The sequence below is a fragment of the Giraffa tippelskirchi genome, chromosome 7, assembly GCF_054371585.1.
Source record: "Giraffa tippelskirchi isolate mGirTip1 chromosome 7, T2T-mGirTip1v1.2.pri, whole genome shotgun sequence".
Lineage (NCBI taxonomy): Eukaryota > Metazoa > Chordata > Mammalia > Artiodactyla > Giraffidae > Giraffa > Giraffa tippelskirchi.
The window spans coordinates 112,865,225-112,883,956 of record NC_137281.1 but is presented as its reverse complement, the minus strand read 5'-3'; the positions used below and the strand labels follow the sequence as shown (position 1 = coordinate 112,883,956).

The following is an 18,732-nucleotide window of genomic DNA, read 5'->3' as shown; positions in this document are numbered from 1 at the left end:
TTTCTGATACTGGAGTGCTAGTCATGCTCTCTTTGTGTAGATTCTTGTAGGTCAGCTCTGTGTCCATTAAAATTTGAGGGACTTCCCTGGTGGTCCAGTGGTTAAAACTTTACCTTCCGACGCAGGGGATTTGAGTTCGATCTCTGGTCAGGGTAGCTAAGGTCCCACGTGCATTATGGCCAGAAAACCAAAACATAAAACAGAAACAATATTGCAAAAAATTCAATAAAGACTTTAAAAATGGTCCACATCCAAAAGATCTTTAAAAAAGAAAAAAAGATTTGATATATGCCCTTAAGTGGCATATAAGTAGGGGGTGACAGACTGCTAAAGAGTTGAAAATAATAAAACATAATATAAACTCATAGGATAAAGAGCTGAAGAATACAGACAAGCCATTTTATTGACTTGAAGGGCAGGTGGGATCTTTCAGGATGGGGATGAGTTTTCTAGGCAGGCAGGGATGGGAAGGGCATTTCTAATAGAGTACACAGGCAAAGTTATGATGGTAGTGAAGTGCATTACATGCTAAAGGACAGTGGTGGGGAGTGTGGCCATGCAGAAGGTTAGAGCTGACTGGAGGAGATGAGTATGGTATGAAGTGGCCTAGGATGAGGCTGAAGAAGGAGTTAGGCCAGAGTATGTTGACAGTAAAGGACATAGAAGTAATGCTGGAATGTGGAGGAGAGAAAGTATGGCATAATCTCTCTGTTCTCTACTTTGGGAAATCCTATCCATTCTCATCAGTTCTTTCCTGACCTGGCTGCTACCCAGAAGAAAACAAAGCGCTCTCCCTTCCCCCCCCCCCCTTTTTTTTTTATGTTAAAAACTTGTAAATTGAGGTTTTATTGACATAGAACATTATATTAACTTCAGGTACATAATAAAATGATTTGGTATTTGTATATTGCAAAATGATCACCATATTAAGTCTTATGTATCAACACACATAGTTACAAAGTTTTGTATGTATGTGATGAGAACTTTTAAGATTTACTTTGTTAGGATCATTCAAATATGCAGTACAGTATTATTAACTGTAGTCACCATGCTAACATTACATTCCTATGACTTATTTATTTTATGGCTGGAAGTTTGACCCTTTAGACCCATTTTGCCTGCTCCCCAGTGCCTACCTCTGGCAACCATCATTCCGTTTTCTGTATCTGTAAGTTTGGTGTGATTTTTATGTGTTTTGTTTTTTAAGATTTAAAGTAAGATCATATGGCTTTTGTCTTTCACCATCTGACTTATTTCTTAGCTTAATGCCCTCAAGGTCCATCTGTGTTGTTGCAAGTGGCAAGATTTTATCCTTTTTTCTGGCCAAATAATATTCCACTGCACGCGTGTGCATGTGCGTGCACACACACACACACCCCCGTGTGTGTGTGTGTGTGTGTGTGTATTTCACATTTTCATTATTAATCACACTTAGGTAGTGTCCATATCTTCATTATTTTAAATAATACTGCAGTGTACAGGAGACAGGGATCAAGACCATCCCTAAGAAAAAGAAATGCAAAAAAGCAAAATGGCTGTCTGAGGAGGCCTTACAAATAGCCGTGAAAAGAAGAGAAGCGAAAAGCAAAGGAGAAAAGGAAAATATACCCATTTGAATGCAAAGTTCCAAAGAATAGCAAGGAGAGATAAGAAAGCCTTCCTCAGTGATCACTGCAAAGAAATAGAGGAAAACAATAGAAAGGGAAAGACTAGAGATCTCTTCAAGAAAATTAAAGATACCAAGGGAACATTTCATGCAAAGATGGGCTCAATAAAGGACAGAAATGGTATGGACCTAACAGAAGCAGAAGATATTAAGGAGAAGTGGCAAGAATACACAGAATAACTATACAAAAAAGACCTTCACGACCCAAATAATCATGATGGTGTGATCACTCACCTAGAGCCAGACATCCTGGAATGTGAAGTCAAGTGGGCCTTAGGAAGCATCACTATGAACAAAGCTAGTGGAGGTGATGAAATTCCAGTTGAGCTCTTTCAAATCCTAAGAGATGATGCTGGGAAAGTGCTGCACTCAGTATGTCAGCAAATTTGGAAAACTCACCTGTGGCCACCGGACTGGAAAAGGTGAGTTTTCATTCCAATCCCAAAGAAAGACAATGCCAAAGAATGCTCAAACTACGGCACAGTTGCACTCATCTCACATGTTAGTAAAGTAATGCTGAAAATTCTCCAAGCCAGACTTCAGCAATACGTGAACCATGAACTTCGAGATGTTCAAGCTGGTTTTATAAAAGGCAGAGGAACCAGAGATCAAATTGCCAACATCTGCTGGATCATCAAAAAAGCAAGAGAGTTCCAGAAAAACATCTATTTCTGCTTCATTGACTATGCCAAAGCCTTTGACTGTGTGGATCACAATAAACTGTGGAAAATTCTTCAAGAGATGGGAATACCAGACCACCTGACCTGCCTCTTGAGAAACCTGTATGCAGGTCAGGAAGCAACAGTTAGAACTGGACATGGAACAACAGACTGGTTCCAAATAGGAAAAGGAGTATGTCAAGACTGTATACTGTCACCCTGCTTATTTAACTTATGTGCGAAGTACATTATGAGAAACGCTGGGCTGGAAGAAGCACAAGCTGGAATCAGGATTGCCGGGAGAAATATCGATAACCTCAGATATGCAGATGACACCACCCTTATGGCAGAAAGTGAAGAACTAAAGAGCCTCTTGATGAAAGTGAAAGAGGAGAGTGAAAAAGTTGACTTAAAGCTCAACATTCAGAAAACTAAGATCATGACATCCGGTCCCATCACTTCATGGCAAATAGATGGGGAAACAGTGGAAACAGTGGCTGTCTTTATTTTTTGGGGCTCCAAAATCACTGCAGATGGTGATTGCAGCCATGAAATTAAAAGATGCTTACTCCTTGGAAGGAAAGTTATGACCAACTTAGATAGCATATTAAAAAGCAGAGACACTTTGTCAACAAAGGTCCGTCTAGTCAAGGCTATGGTTTTTCCAGTAGTCATGTATGGATGTGAGAGTTGGACTGTGAAGAAAGCTGAATGCCGAAGAATTGATGCTTTTGAACTGAGGTGTTGGAGAAGACTCTTGAGAGTCCCTTGGACTGCAAGGAGATCCAACCAGACCATCCTAAAGGAGATCAGTCCTGGGTGTCCATTGGAAGGACTGATGTTGAAGCTGAAACTCCAATACTTTGGCCATCTGATGCGAAGAGCCAACTCATTGGAAAAGACCCTGATGCTGGGAAAGATTGAGGGCAGGAGAAGGGGACGACAGAGGATGAGATGGCTGGATGGCATCACCGACTCAATGGACATGAATTTGGGTAAACTCCTGGAACTGGTGATGGACAGGGAGGCCTGGCGTGCTGTTGTTCATGGGGTCGCAAAGAGTCAGACACGACTGAGCAACTGAACTGAACTGAACGTGAGGGTGAATATAACTTAAAAATATTTGTTTATGTATTTATGTATAGTTGTGCTGAGTCTTAATTGTGTGGGTTTTCTCTAGTTATATTGAGCGGGGGCTACTCTCTAGTTGTGGTGTGTGGGTTTCTCATTGCGGTGGTTTCTCTCTTTGTAGAGTATAGGGTCTAGGGTGCACAGGCTTAGTAGTTGCAGCCTGTGGGCCCTAGAGTTCATGGGCTTCAGTAGTTGTGGTGCATGGACTTAGTTGTCCCAGGGCATGTGGGATCTTCCCAGACCAGGGATCGACCCATGTCCCCTGCATTGGCAGGCTAATTCTTAACCACTAGACCACCTGGGAAGTCCCTGAATATAACTTTATGAGTTAGTGTTTTCTACCCGTGCTTTTTTGTTCATATGGTTAGTTGGCCACTTACTGCATTGTTTCAAAGTTGCTTTAGATGTCTACTGTTTTTGTAGGCTAGAAAACCCTTCAGGGAGGGGATTTTTGTTGTATCTATCTAGGTTAGTTGGCTATATAGTAGATGCCAAATGTCTCTTTGTTGTTGTTGTTCAGTGGCTCAGTCTTGTCCGACTCGTTGCGACCCCTGGACTGCAGCACACCATGCTTCCCTGTCCTTCACCATTTCCTGGAGCTTGCTCAAACTCATGTCCATTGAGTCAGTGATGCCATCTAACTATCTCATCCTCTGTCATCCCCTTCTCCTCCTGCCTTCAGTCTTTCCCAGCAGCAAGGTCTTTTCCAGTGAGTTGACACTTCACATCAGGTGGCCAAAGTATTGGAGCTTCAGCATCAGTCCTTGCAATGAATGTCTCTTAGGTTGGGTTATTCTATAGATTAATATCTCAACTAAGATATTTTACAACTTTAAAATTGTAAAGATTCTGTGATTCTAAATATTTCACATTGACCTAATTTTTTGTAGTTTAAATGACAGAAATTATTTTCTTTAACACTGAAGAGCTCTTTTGGCATCATAGCTTGTTTGGCATTGAACACTTTTTTTTCTTAAATGTAATTTGTTTAAATTCAAAGTTATTTGTCTAGGAAAGGGAAAAGTTCACATTTTGAAGCTCTAAAAATAACATACTGGATAGATGATGCCAAAACAATGGTTTCAATCAGAAAACCATTTCTCAATCCAGCATCTAAATGAGAACTAATTACTGAATCTTATCATAGTTACTAGGCTTTCACTGTTTTAAGGCAATTAACAGCAATATTGAGAAACCTAAGTAATGAAATATTTTTAAAACCTCTAGTTTTTTCAGATTTCTAGTGCATTGTGATGATCAAATGTTCCTTATATACGCCTGATGTAATGTGAATGATCTTATCTTATAATACAGCTTTAAAGTTTTAATGAAGAGTATCATTTCATTCCCTTAGTAGATAGATAAATTCACCCAAATCAGATCCCATTGATCATTCATTATTCTATTAAGATTATTTTTAAAATAATGCTCTTAATTTGCTATGGAATTTACTAAATTTTCTGAGATAAATTTCCTAAGATAGTTTTCTGTACAGTTTTATGGAGAAGTACAAGATTGACTTAAGTCTGTTGAAGAAACTGTCTTGTTTCTATAAGAGTGGTTTTACAAACTTGAGATGCAGATATGGGGTGAGAAAACTTCAGGAAACTTGACTTAGCATGTACGCACGCATGTTGATATATCCAGCAGGGCTTATGGTATTAGGTTCAAAAGCATTTTGATTCTTGACTCTTTTCTCCTTATTTTGAGACATCTTCTGTTTCTATCACACATAAGACATTTAATAATATAATTGATCAGAATGTCAGCATAATTTTTGATCCCTTTGGTAACTTAATAGTAAGATTTGTGTGTATGTATGTGTTAGTCACTTAGTCATGTCCGACACTTTGCGACCCCATGGACTATAGCCCACCAGGCTCCTCTGTCTATGGAATTCTCCGGGCAAGAATACCTCCAGGCAAGTGGGTTTCCATTCCCTTCTCCAGGGAATCTTCCCCACCCAAGAATTGAACCTGGGTCTCCAGCATCGCAGGCAGATTCTTTATTGTCTGAGCCACCAGGGAAATCCCCAAGGTCATTTATGTTCTAGATATAAACTGTTAAATAATTTAATGCCTATTTTTTCAACAGATGTGAATTATTAAAAAGAAAATGGCCCAACGGAGCACTGTATTTCCTTCTCTTGTCACCGAGGAAAGGTATAATATATGGAAAATATGCATCTAAGGTATACTTTTTCTTTCCACCAATTCCATGAGGGCTGCTAGTGGGCGTGATGGTCATTATGAAAGAAGCCTTGCAGCTTCTTTTATATCCAAGAGTGACTTTTCCTAAGGGCAAGAGTAGTATTGTTGTGTCCCTTCTCCAGCTTCTGACTTGCAGGAAACTATGGACCATTCAGTGATTGTGACCGGTGGAGATTTCACGGTAGCCCTGCATTACGGTTGTACTTCTGATTAACAATAAAACGTACCTCTTGAGGCTTATGGGCTGATATCTCCATTAAAACTTTTAAATGAGAAGTTGCAAATTGGGTGTTCATAGGCCAAAACTGGCTCATAGAAGTAATACATTGTATGGCCTGGATCATCTTAAATACTTTTTAAATGAGTAACATTTTAAAAATCAGGTGGGGACTTCCCTGGTGGTCCAGTGGTTAAGACTCCATGGTTCCGATGCAGGGGGCACGGGTTTGTTCCCTGGTCAGGGAACTAAGATCCCGCATGCCTAGTGGCGTGGCCAAAAATACATAAATAAAATAAAAATCAGGTAACTTCACATACAAACCTAAATTTCCTGGTTCTTGAAATATCAGATGATCTGGAAAAATGAATCTTCATTCCCAGATGGTTACTCATAGGTGGAACAGAATTGTGGCTCCCTTAGGTGAGGAATGCCCCTTTCAGTTTCCCAAAGTCCCCACCATGCCCTAGTGTATCCTGTGTGGTGTGCTTCACTCATTTATATCCATAGCCTGACCCTTCTAGGCATTTGAGTTTGTAGCCACTGCTTTAGGGGAAGGGGGAAAGAAGGCAGATCCAGTGATTTTGTTATAAGCTTTGATCCTGCAGCCCCTTGCTTTGGGAGGGCATGGAGCCTGCTACCAGCACGCTTGACTCTCTGTGGAACATTGATTAAAGATGGTGCCTATCTCACAAGAAAACTCTTTGGGGCAGAAACTCTGCTTCAAATCTTCATTTAGCTTATATGGATAGATAATTGGCCTTTCCTGGGAAGTCTTGAATCTGGCTTTAAAAATGATTTTTTTCCCCAACTGACAACCCTAGTAACGTGGGGCTCCCTTCTGTAGGCGAGTTCGAACGATGCCCCGACACAGCCAGTCCCTGACCATGGCACCCTACTCATCCGTCAGCCTAGTGGAGCAATTAGAAGACAGGATCCTCTGCCACGAGAAAACCACGGCCGCCCTCGTGGAGCACGCCTTCCGGATCAAAGACGACATCGTCAGCAGCTTGCAGAAAATGCAGAACAAAGGGGGAGGCGACCGCTTAGCCAGGCTTTTCTTGGAGGAGCACATCAGAAACATCACTGCCATAGTGAAGCAACTGAATCGGGATATCGAGGTATGGCGCGCAGAAGTGTGGTGCATTCCCACAGACAGATCTGCCCCACATCTAATGACCCCTCACAGGCATTTCTGCCATCAGACCACAGCCGTCTGTCTTGTCCAGTCTTAATGATTGCCAAGGAAACAGCTTGAACAAATATATTCCAGTATCTGGTAGCAGTTACTGTCAGTGTTATTTGTGTTTAATCTCTGTGTACCTTGCTGATTACTAAATCACTTTGTTTTGTTTGACTCTCAATGGAAAGAGAGGAGAACTTGTCAGATAGTTTCCCTGTAAAACCCTTCATGTCGTTGAAGACAGCTATTAAATCAATTACTAGGTCAGCCTTTGCTGCTTCAGATGAAGTGTTTCTAGGTCATAATGATTGTATATAATACAGTTGATTACTCAGACAATCTGGGAATTTGAATTGCTTCTCAGGCTCGCTTTTATTGCTCTATTTTTCTCTGAAATGAGCCCAAGAAAAGGCCAATATTGTCTATTTTTAAAGTTTGTAAATTTACTGCTGTTTATTGAGCAATCACAGGGACCACAGAATTTAATTCAGAAAGCTTAAGATCATTTAGGGCCCGGGCTAACATCACTGAACAATGTCAGTATCTTACACATGTAGTTTGAAAATATACAAATAAAAGGTATATGGCTAGATTAAGGAAAATCTTTGTCTTATGTCATGGAGATTGTATTTGAATTATGCTTCCTGAAATCAAGACTTTTTTTTTCAGTTTTAGATTTGTATTTATTTATTTTAAGAGCTTTACTGAAGTACAACTTAAAAGCCACAGAAATCTACCCATTGTAAGTGTACAATTCAATGATTTGTAGTAAATTAATAGAATTGTGCAACCATCAACACTGTTCAGTTATAGAACATTTAAATCACTCCCCAAATTTCTGTCAGCCTGTTTGCCAGTAATCCTTCCTTCTACACCAGACTCAGGCAGCCACTAGTGTGCTTTTTGTCTCTATAGATAATTTGTCTTTTCTGGACATTTCATATGAATGGAATCTTACAATATGAAGTCCTTTGCAGCCAGCTTCTTTCACTTAGCATAATCTTTTTGAGGTGCAACCATGTTCTAGCATGTATCAGTATTTCATTTCTCTTTATGTCTGAGTGGTATCCTGTTGGACTTCCCTGGTGGCTCAATGGTAAAGAATCTGCCTGCAACGCGGGAGACCTGGGTTCAATCTCTGGGTTTGATCCCTGGGTCGGGAAGATCCCCTGGAGAAGGAAATGGCAACCCACTCCAGTATTCTTGCCTGGAAAATCCCATGGACAGAGGAGCCTGGCGGGCTACAGTGTATGGGGTTGCAAGAGTCGGAAATGACTTAGCGACTAAACCTACCTAATAGTATCCTATTAAATGAATATACAGCTTTCTGTTTTTCCACTTATCAGCTGATCGACATTTGGATCATTTCCAGTTTTTATCTATTGTGACTAAAGGTACTGTGAACATGTGATATATTTTAATTTCTCTTGGGTAGATGGCTAGATGTGAAATTGCTGGGTCTTGCAGTAAGCTTATGTTTAACGTTTTAAAATGTAGCCAAACAATTTTCCAAAGTGGCTATGCCATTTTACAATACCACCAGGAATGTGTGACAATTCCAGTTTCCCTACTTCATCCCCAGCATTTGCTATCATCTGTCTTTTTGATTATAGTCATTACAGTGGCCGTGTAGTGGTATTTCATTGGGCTATTAACTTGCATTTCCCTAATAACTAATGATGTTTTCATGTCCTTATTAGTCATTTGTGTGTCTTCTTTGGTGAAGTGTCTACCGAAGTTGTCTGCTCATTTCTTAAAATTATTTTTTATTGTGGTAAGATATTTATCGTTTTGACCATTTTAAAGCATGCAGTTCATTGATATTAATTACATTCACAATGTTATATGCAAACCATCACCCCTGTTGATTTTCAAAACTTTGATTATCCCAAACAGAAACTCTATTCCCAGTAAACAATAACTCTCCACTGCACTTTCACCTCAGCCCTGGGTAACTTCTATTCTGCTTTCCGGCCCTATTCTAGGTACATCACATAAGTGCAGTCATACAGTATTTGTCCTTTTGTGTCTTGGTCATTTCACTTAGCATAATGATTTCCAGATTTATCCATATTGTAACATGTGTCAGAACCCATTTTTAAATTAGGTTATTTGTTTTATTATTGAATTGTAAGATTTCTTTGTATATTGTAGATACAGGTCCCATATCAGATAGGAGATTTGCAGAATATTTTCTCCCATTCTGTGGCTTCTATTTTCATTCTCCCAATGCTGTCTTTTGAAACACAAATTTTAATGAAGTCCAACTTATAAGGTTTTATAAAAAATGGTTTATATTTTTGGTGGTGTGTCTTGAGAACTGTTTGCTTAACCCAAGGTCATAAGGCTTTTGTGCTCTGTTTTCTTCAAAAATTAATTTTAGTTTTTACATTCAGGTCTGTGAGTTACTTTGAGTTAATTTTCATGTAATTTTCATGTATGAAGTGAAGTTAAAGATCTAAGTTAATTTTTTTTTCATATGGATATCCAAGGAAAATTGATCATTTTCCCTTTTGTCCCTTTGTCAAAAATGAATGGATCATAAAATTTAAGGGTTAGTTTCTGAATACCATTGATTTGTATGGCTTTCCTATGCCAATACCACATTGCCTTAGTTTCTAGCTTAAGAGTACATTTTGAAATCATACAGTGTAAACCCTCCAACTTTGCTCTTTTCAAAATTGTCTCAGCTATTCTAGGTCCTTTGTATTTCCTTATAAATTTTAGGATTAGCTCTATTAAAAACTCTGCTGAGATTTTGACAGAGATTGCTTTGAATGTGTAGATCGGTTTGGGGAGAATTGCTGTCTTAATATTGAGTCTTCAGTGTTTCAAAGCATCAGCTCTTGGTTTTATTTTTTTCATATTTGCTTTTTTTTGTTTTCTACTTCATTGCTTTCAACTCTAGGTTGTTTCATTTTTCTCTGCTTGTTTTAGGTTAGTTTGCTTTTCTAGTTTCTTCAGGTGGAAGCTTAGGGAATTGGTTTGAGTTCTTTCTTCTTTTCTGATAATGGCGTTTAAAGCCATAACATGGCCTCTAAGCACTGCTTTGGCTGCTTCCATGAGTTTTGGTATGTTGTGGTTTTGTTTTCATTCAGTTTAAAGTATCGTAAAATTTACCTTGTGATTTCTTTTTTTGGTATATGTGTTACTTAGAAGTATGTTATTTAATTTCTGAATGTTTGGTGTTTCCCTATATTTAGTGGATATTTTGTGGATTTCTGATTTAATGTGGGCAGAGAACAACTTTGCATGTCTTTAATCTCTTTAAATTTATTTAGACTTTTTTTAGAGATTTTTTTGATGTGCATCTTGTGTTTTTTTTAAGTCTTTATTGAATTTGTTACAATATTGCTTCTGTTTTATGTTTTGGGTGTTTTGGCTGCAAGGCATGTGGGATCTTAGCTCCCTGACTAGGGGTCAAACCTGCACCCCCTGTGTTGAAAGGTGAGGTCTTAAGCACTGGACCACCAGGAAAGCCCTGAGATTTTTTTTCAGTTATTGAAATGTCCAGTTTTTATTGTTGAATTGTCTGTTGCTCCTTTCAGTTTTGTCAGTTTTGCTTCTGTATTTCAGGGCTTTGTTGTTACATGTGTATACATTTATAATGTGTATATTTTACTGATACAGTGATTCTTCTGTCATTATGTCTCTCTTTATCTCTAGTAATATTTCTTGTCTTCAAGTCTCTTTTGTCTGATATTAATATATCTATTCCAGCTCTTTATGACTATTGTGTGCATAGTTGATTTCCTTTTTTGAGAAGTCTCACTCAGCTTATACTCAAGGGAGAACCTAGAGTACCACATGATTAACAGTTTTCACTGTCTTTGGAGATTACAGCACACCTTTACTAAGGACAGAGATTTACACAGAGTTGTATCCTATTGGAGTACATTTGTCTTCAGGGTTCTAAAATTTCTTGTCTTTGCTTGTTTTGATGTTTAAAGAAAAGGACCATGTGTTTTTATAAGGGGATGGGGTTGATCTTTGTTGCTTTGATGACTGATGGCATCCATTTCAATTTCTTTGGATTATAACAATCTATTTTCCCTTTGGAGTTTACCTTTATTCCATTGGATACAGGCTAAGATGGCTATTAATCAGAGTGGCTTATCACATTTTTACATAATGAGGATTGGAGTCCATAACACAGTCCAGAGCATTGAGACTCTCACTTTCTGGAGTCTGAAACCTGAGCAGAGTGTTCCAAGGACATGAGTATCTTTCCAGCAGCTGTACCTGTAGGATACTAGGTAGTGGTCCTACTGCCTGGACCCTAGGAATTGCCTTTTGTGTCTTTTTCTCAGTCTGGATCCCCAGCCGCCCTGTCGATTGTATGCACTTCTCCCCTATAGCCTTCCAGTAAATTCCAGATTTTTCACCTAAGCCAGAATCAGGTTCAGTTGCCGGCAGCCAAAGAACTCTAATGGTATCCAAGAGGCATAGAACATGTAAGAGATCGCTGCAGATAATTTACTTGTTTTCGGAAAGTGGTGCCTATATTTAGAATGATCTTTCCAGTATTATATTTGAGTGCTAAAGCAGTTTTATCCCAGAGACTGAATAATTTGGCAGCCTCAAGTTGGCACCTTCTCAAGATTGAAGAACCCCAACTTAAACATTTCCATTTTGAAGAGAGAGATATATTAGGAGGCTGATAGCCCTGCTGTGTTCCATTCTAGAAAGGGTGATGGATAAAATCAAAGTGATTGGGGAGAAACAATGATGCTCAGATCCCTGATCCTTCTACCAGTGGTGAAAAATGTGTCGCAAAAAATTGCAAACCCTCATGTTTCATGTTAGAAGATATTGTGACCTCCCCATTCTTCCCATACCCAGCATTCCGCTGTGGGTACTCTGCTTGGTTCTCTTTGCTTATGTGGGTGGAGGACAAACCAGAGATTGGAAACCATCCATCTGCAGTACTATCCTCAGGTAAAAGCAGAGAGTGTAACTCTACCATTAGAATTTTTTTCTGTCTGCAAAAGAGGTGATAGTACTTAAGCTGCAGCTATGGAATATCTGGAGGATAACTTCCCCTTTGGTAGCGCTGTGTAATAATCCAACAATCAGAACCATTTCAAATATGTAATTTCCAACCTCAGCTGAGCCCCCAGTGCTGTTTAATAGTTCCTTTATTCTAGGAAGCCTTCACCACCAGTTCCCTCCCTGGCCTCAATTCTTTTTCCCTTAATTTACCCTGGGCACCCAGCACTTGGCACTGTTACCACAGCATTTACTGAATAAGTCTGGCATTGTTTCTTTGCACAGTGTATCCCTTGACAGTGGGAGCCCTTCAAAAAGCAAGGAACTTGGTCTTTCTCATCTTTACATTGTTCAGCACAGTGTTTGGAACAAAATGCCATGAATGCTTTTTAAGTGAATAAATGCCCAGTTCAGATGGAAGCCCATTGCAGATCTTCTGGTAGCAAAAAGAACTAGAAGAGACCCTGAGGTCCTTTGTGCAAACTGTGTCCTTTTCAAATGATGCATCCAAGGCCCTGGGAAGTGAAGAGACTTCTCTGAGATCTCTGTTGTTGTTGATCAGTTGCCGAGTCGTGTCCGACTCTTGTGACCCCAAGGACTGCAGCACGCCAGGCCTCCTTGTCCCTCACCATCTCCCAGAGTTTGCCCAAGTTCATGTCCATTGAATCGGTGATGCCATCCAACCATTACATCCTCTTTCGCCCCCTTCTCCTCCTGCCCTCAATCTTTCCCAGCATCAGGGTCTTTTCCAATCAGTCAGCCAAAGTATTGGAGCTTCAGCATCAGTCCTTCTGTTAAGTGTTCAGGGTTGATTTCCTTAAAGACTGACTGGTTTGATCTCCCTGTTGTCCAAGGGACTCTCAAGAGTCTTCTCCAGCACCACAGTTTGAAAGCATCAATTCTTTAGTACTCTGCCTTCTTTATGGTCCAGCTCTCATATCCATACATGACTACTGGAAAGACCACAGCCTTTACTGGATGGACCTTTGTTGGCAAAGTGATGTCTTTGCTTTTTAATACACTGTTTAGGTTTGTCATAGCTTTCCTGCCAAGAAGCAATCATCTTCTAATTTCATGACTGCAATTACAATCCATGGTGATTTTAGAGCCCAGGAAGAGGAAATCTGTCATTGCTTCCACCTTTTCCCCTTCTATTTGCTATGAAATGATGGAACTGTATGTTGAAGCTGAAACTGCAATACTTTGGCCACCTGATGTGAAGAGATGACTCATTTGAGAAGACCCTGATGCTGGGAAAGATTGAGGGCAGGAGAAGAAGGGGACAACAGAGGATGAGATGGTGGGATGGCATCACCGACTCAATGGACATGGGTTTGGGCAGACTCCGGCAGTTGGTGATGGATAGAGAGGCGTGGCATGCTGTGGTTCATGGGGTCGCAAAGAGTCGGAAATGACTGAGCAACTGAATTGAACTGAACTGATGGGACCGGATGGCATGATCTTACATTTTTAATATTGAGTTTTAAGCCGGCTTTCTCATTCTCCTCTTTCACCCTCATCAAGAGGTTCTTTAGTTCCTCTTTGCTTTTTGCTAGTAAAGTGGTATCATCTGCATATCTGAGGTTGTTGATATTTTTCCCTGAAATCTTGATTCCAGCTTGTAAGTCATGCAGCCCAACATTTCTCATGATGTGCTCTGTGTAGAAATTAAGTAAACAGGGTGACAATAAACAACCTTGTTGTACTGCTTTCTCAATTTTGAACCAGTCAGTTGTTCCATATAAGGTTCTGTGTTGCTTCTTGACCCACATACAGGTTTTTCAGAAGACAGGTAAGATGGTCTGGTATTCCCATCTCTCCAAGAGTTTTCCAGTTTGTTATGATCCACACTGTCAAAGGCCTTAGTGTAGTCAATGAAACAGAGGTAGATGTTTTTCTGGAATTCCCTTGCTTTCTCCAGCAGATGTTGGCAATCTGGCCTCTGGTTCCTCTGCCGTTCTTTCTCTTAGATCTCAGGATCTAAACCCAGACTGTTAAACTCTAAAGATGAGCTCCTTTCACTTTTCTACTTTGCCTCTTGAAAGCTCCTCTAAAACTCTGATCTTAGGGAACTAACTCTCAAATGTGACAGGCAGTGCTATTCAGTCATTTTTTGATTTCTGAGTATTTCTACCCTTGGCTCCCCTTCCCACTCCCAGGAAGAATTTCTTCATAAAACTAAGTAATTAAAGATGAAGTTCTCACTGAGTTATACCCTGCTCTCTCTTTCCTTTGGTGTGAGTTCACTGAACTGTTTAGATAATTAGAGTTAATAGCAAGCATACCTAGAAATCCAAAATCATTTATCATTTAGGCTTTTGCTAATTATTTTTCTTTAAGATATATTTTTAACATGATTTTTCTTTAATGTGTATTTAAGATGATTTTTTAAATAATTTACAATGGGGGTTTATAGTAATTTTGGTTCTTGTGTTTTTTCCATCTGAAACACATTTTGAGTAGTGATTATTCCTTCCTTAACCAGACAGCACTCTTCCATTTACATATATTTTTGGAGTGTGTAGTTTGCAAATGAATAGATGATTTCCATTTTAGAGAGGGAAGTCTGAAGAAAATCTATTTCTGGAAAAAAATTTTACTTCACATATATGAGCACTTACTTTTTTATAACTAGTAATAACTATATATCATTATGAAGTAACAGAAGATAGTTTGGAAATTTAATAGACTTTTATATGAAACACTAATTACATAGTTTTTTATATATTGTGAGTCTAAGCATGTTTATCCAAACATAATTAAAATTAAGATGCTTAATGAGACATCAGAATTGCCACATTGTAGCCAAATTGTGTTAAAATGAAATCATAGTGTAGATTAAAATTTTTTAAGTACTAAAAGTAAGTCTTTATTTATAAGCAACATAAAATTGGAAGGATGGATGCTATGTAAAGGCGATATGCACATTTAAAGCAAAGAGATGTGAAGATACTCAAATTGTATTTAAATGATATGAAAGGTTTATTTTTTGTCTGAAGATTCTTAATGAATTTATTCTGTAAATTGCCTTTTCAAAAAAAATTCTTTTGGCTTCCCTGGGTCTTCGTTGCTGTGTGTGGGTTTTCTCTAGTTGTGTCAAACAGGGGCTACAAGATCTCTAGTTGTAGATCTAGTTGTAGCCTGTGGAACCACAGGCTTCTCACTGTGGTTGCTTGTCTTGTTTACAGAGCATGGGCTCTAGAGCATGGACTCAGTAGTTGTGGCGCATGGGCTTAGTTGCCCCCCAGCATGTGGGATCTTCCTGGGCCAAGGATTGAACCCATGTCCCCTGTGGTGCAGTGTTAAAGAATCTGCCTGCTAAGCAGGAGACACAGGTTTGATCCCTGGGTCAGGAAGATCCCCTGCAGGAGGGCTTGGCAACCCACTCCAGTGTTCTTGCCTGGGAAATCCTGTGGACAGAAGAGCCTGGTGGGCTATAATCCATGGGGTCACAAGAGTCAGACACAACTTAGCAACTAACAACAACAACCACTGTATTGGAAGGCAGATTCTTAGCCACTGGACTACCAGGGAAGTCCTTGCCTGGTTTTTAGGTTATTTCATCACTGGTCCACACTGGTTTTCCAGTTTACTCAGTAAAATTTACTGGGTATTTGTTTTGTAAAAATATGTCCCCACAGAGTGATTTTGTACTAGAAAACTGAAGCTGAAACCATTCTCAACATGTACAGCTCATTTCAGGCTCCTAATGGAGCTAGTTGAATTGAGATATATTAATACTGCATCCTGGGACATCCCTGGTGGTCAGTGGCTAAAACTCTGTGCTCCCAATGCAAGAGGCCCTGGTCAGGAAATTAGATCCCACATGTCACAACTAAAGATCCTACATGCTGCAATGCAGATCAGAGATTCCGTGTGTTGCAACCAAGGCACACCACAGCCCAATAAATAAATAAATATTAAGAAAATACTCTATCTTGGTAAGTTTGGCTCAATAAGTCTTTATGATTATCACGTGGCTCTGTACACAGTTATATTCAAGAAGAAAAGTAAAATATATTGTTAAACCACTGGCCTATGTGATCCTCAAGAACTAGAAATGAATCTTAATTTATTTTTAGCACCTCTACAGTGTCTAGCACATCGTAAGAGCACAAGAAATCTTTCATAATCAAAGGCTCTGGGGTCCTTGGTTCTTTGAGAACCCTGTAGTTATTGCCCATTTTCTTTCAGCAGATAACAATATCAAAACAGATGACTCCTGTGGGCTAGTATCTAGTAGGTGCCTGATAAATATTGACTAAAAGGATTTATTATTTTAATACATCCTGACTCATTGTCTCCATTGGTAGTTTGCATTGCTATATGGAGTATGTTATCAATTATGTATTCCTCAGAAACTTCCCACAAATTACCATCATCGTAAATTCAGAAGAGCTAATGTAGTCAACTATGAATTATACATGTCTAGATTATCAATCCTGTTTTTGATTTAAGCTCATATCAGTTCCTGGGAACCAAGTCCTGGTAAGCAGTCCATGGCCCCTTTTTTGGGAGGGGAGGGTGAGCTTTCCCTTTCCTGCCGATTTGATGGCTTAGGGAAGTATTTGGGACCCCTGTGTCCCCTTGGGGCTTTCATTGTGTCTTTGGCCTTTGGAGAGCCAAGCAGTGGGGTCTGCTACCCAGCTGGTTGGAATATGAAGACCTTCTCCTGGTTTCCATGTGCTCAGGTTTCATAATGTCCTGCTGGCTTGGGGTGTTTCCTTTGACTGAGTTGGGAGATGGGAAAATGTATCAAACCCTCATTTAATTCACTAGATGGTACATAATTTTCTGTTTTAATAATTTGCAAATGGGCTGTTGAAGAGTTTGCTAAAGTCAAGTGATGAGTGCATAGGGGCCCTTATTAACATGTCACAGCAGAGGTGTGGACAAATGATGTTAACATATAGTTGGATGAACAGACAGGAACTTGGTTCATTGTGAATCTAGTGCACAGTCAGTGAGGAGAGAACCTTGGCCATTGGACCTCATATAGTTACCTAAAAAGGGAATTTCAGCTTGTAGCTCCATCATCTTGTCCCATTGGAACAGACATATTAGTAGAATAACATTGATGACTGTCATGTGTATTAGTCTGTGACCTCCAAAGAAATAGAACCAATAGCATATATTTACAATAAGGTATTGGCTCACATGGTTATGGAGACTGAGAAGTTCCACCAATCTGCCATCTGTAAGCTGGAGTAAAGGAAAGACGGTGGTGTAATTCCAAGGCTTGAGAGCCAGAGAGACAATAGTGTGGATTCACTTCAGTCCAGGTCTGAAGACCTGACAATCAGGAGTGCTGAGGGCAATCCAGTATCCCAGCTCAGTTAGTCAGAAAGCAAATTCCACCTTCCTTCTCCTTTTGTTTGTATTATGACACTCAGTGGATAATGCCTCCCCAAGTTGGGGAAGACCTTCTGTTTTACTGACTTCACCAATCCAAATCCTAATCTCTTCTGGAAACACCCTCACAGACACACCCAGAAATAATGTTTATCCAGCTGTCTGGGCATCCCATGGCCTAGTTAAGCTGGCATATAATTAACTATCACATTATCCAAATTCTTTTTTTTTTTAACTCTACCCACTAGACTTGGCTTGTCATGTAGCTTGACTCTAGGGGGAGAAGATAGTGAATGGAGTTTGAATATTTGTTTAGTTCTGAATATTTGATAGAGATTTTCCATGTAAATTAACAATTTGATGTTTTGGTGTCTGCCCTGTCTGTAATACATTTTAGCTTGTCTGTCTCCATCTTTGAGGGCCTGATCAGCTCCAGGCACCAGCTAAATAGAGTCTTTGAGCCTTCAGTGTAGACAATCAAATCCTGGAACATGGAGGTAAAATAATAAATTACTCAGCCATCTACTGGGAGCCAGGCCTTATGTGAGGCACTAGGACTAAAGCTGTGACTCAGGCGTACAAGACCCCGCTTTTAGGCCTGCTGCACATTCTAGTGGGGTTTATAGGTGTAAACCCTAAGTGGCCAAGGTAATTTCAGCCTAAGTCTAGGGCTCTGAAAAGGTAATTTGATGGAGAGTGATTGTGGAGCTGTTTTAGGTGAGGGTATAAGGTGACATGTAAACTGAGACTGGAGTGACAGAAGGGCCGGCCAAGCCAAGGTGATGGGGTAGGGGGAGGAGATACACACAGAAGATTCCAGAGAGGAGGCACTGCAGGTTCCAAGGCATAAGGTGTAAGAAGCTTGGCATGTTAGAGAAGCAGAAAGAGGACCAGTGGGACTGGAGTGTCATGGGCAGGGGGTGGGTGGAAGAGGGTGATGGGAAGCCATTATTTTAAACAAAAGAATTTAGAGAAATCATTCATATGTTTGGTACTGAGGATACACTAGTGAATAAAACAGATGAAAAACCCTTGCCCTCGTGTTGCTTACAGAATGATTTGTGTTTCAGAAAGATCACTCTGACTGCTGCCTGGAGAAAGGAATATAGGGAAGTTAGAATGGGGGCAGGGGGCATCCAGAATGGCTTGGATTAAGGAGTCAGGGTAGAGATGGAGAGAAGTGGATGGGTGCTATATCTGTCTTGGAAGTGGCGCTGATAGGACTTCCTGCACATTAGAGTTAGAAAGACTTCTGCTTAGGACTTGGCAAGTTTTAGGGGTCCATCAGGGCTTCCCCTGTGGCTCAGTGGTAAAGAACCCTCCTG

The 18,732-nt window shown here is 39.9% G+C and overlaps 1 protein-coding gene across 11 annotated transcripts in view; it reads left to right on the top strand.

Annotated features, from left to right (window-relative positions):
* The window catches only part of FAM81A (family with sequence similarity 81 member A), a 160,019-nt gene that overhangs the window by 77,148 nt on the left and 64,139 nt on the right, over positions 1–18,732 (top strand). For 7 of the 11 annotated variants that reach the window (XR_014059433.1, XR_014059432.1, XM_081510012.1 and 4 more), the window contains 2 exons: positions 5,551–5,647; positions 6,731–7,004. Coding sequence is in view for 8 of the 11 variants with exons in the window: in XM_081510012.1 (XP_081366138.1) it covers positions 5,628–5,647; positions 6,731–7,004 (294 nt within the window). In the remaining 3 variants the exon portion in view is untranslated. Of the gene's footprint in view, positions 1–2,016; positions 3,428–5,550; positions 5,648–6,730; positions 7,005–18,732 lie in introns of those variants that run through there. The other 4 variants (XR_014059431.1, XM_081510009.1, XM_081510008.1 and 1 more) reach the window with 2 other exon arrangements.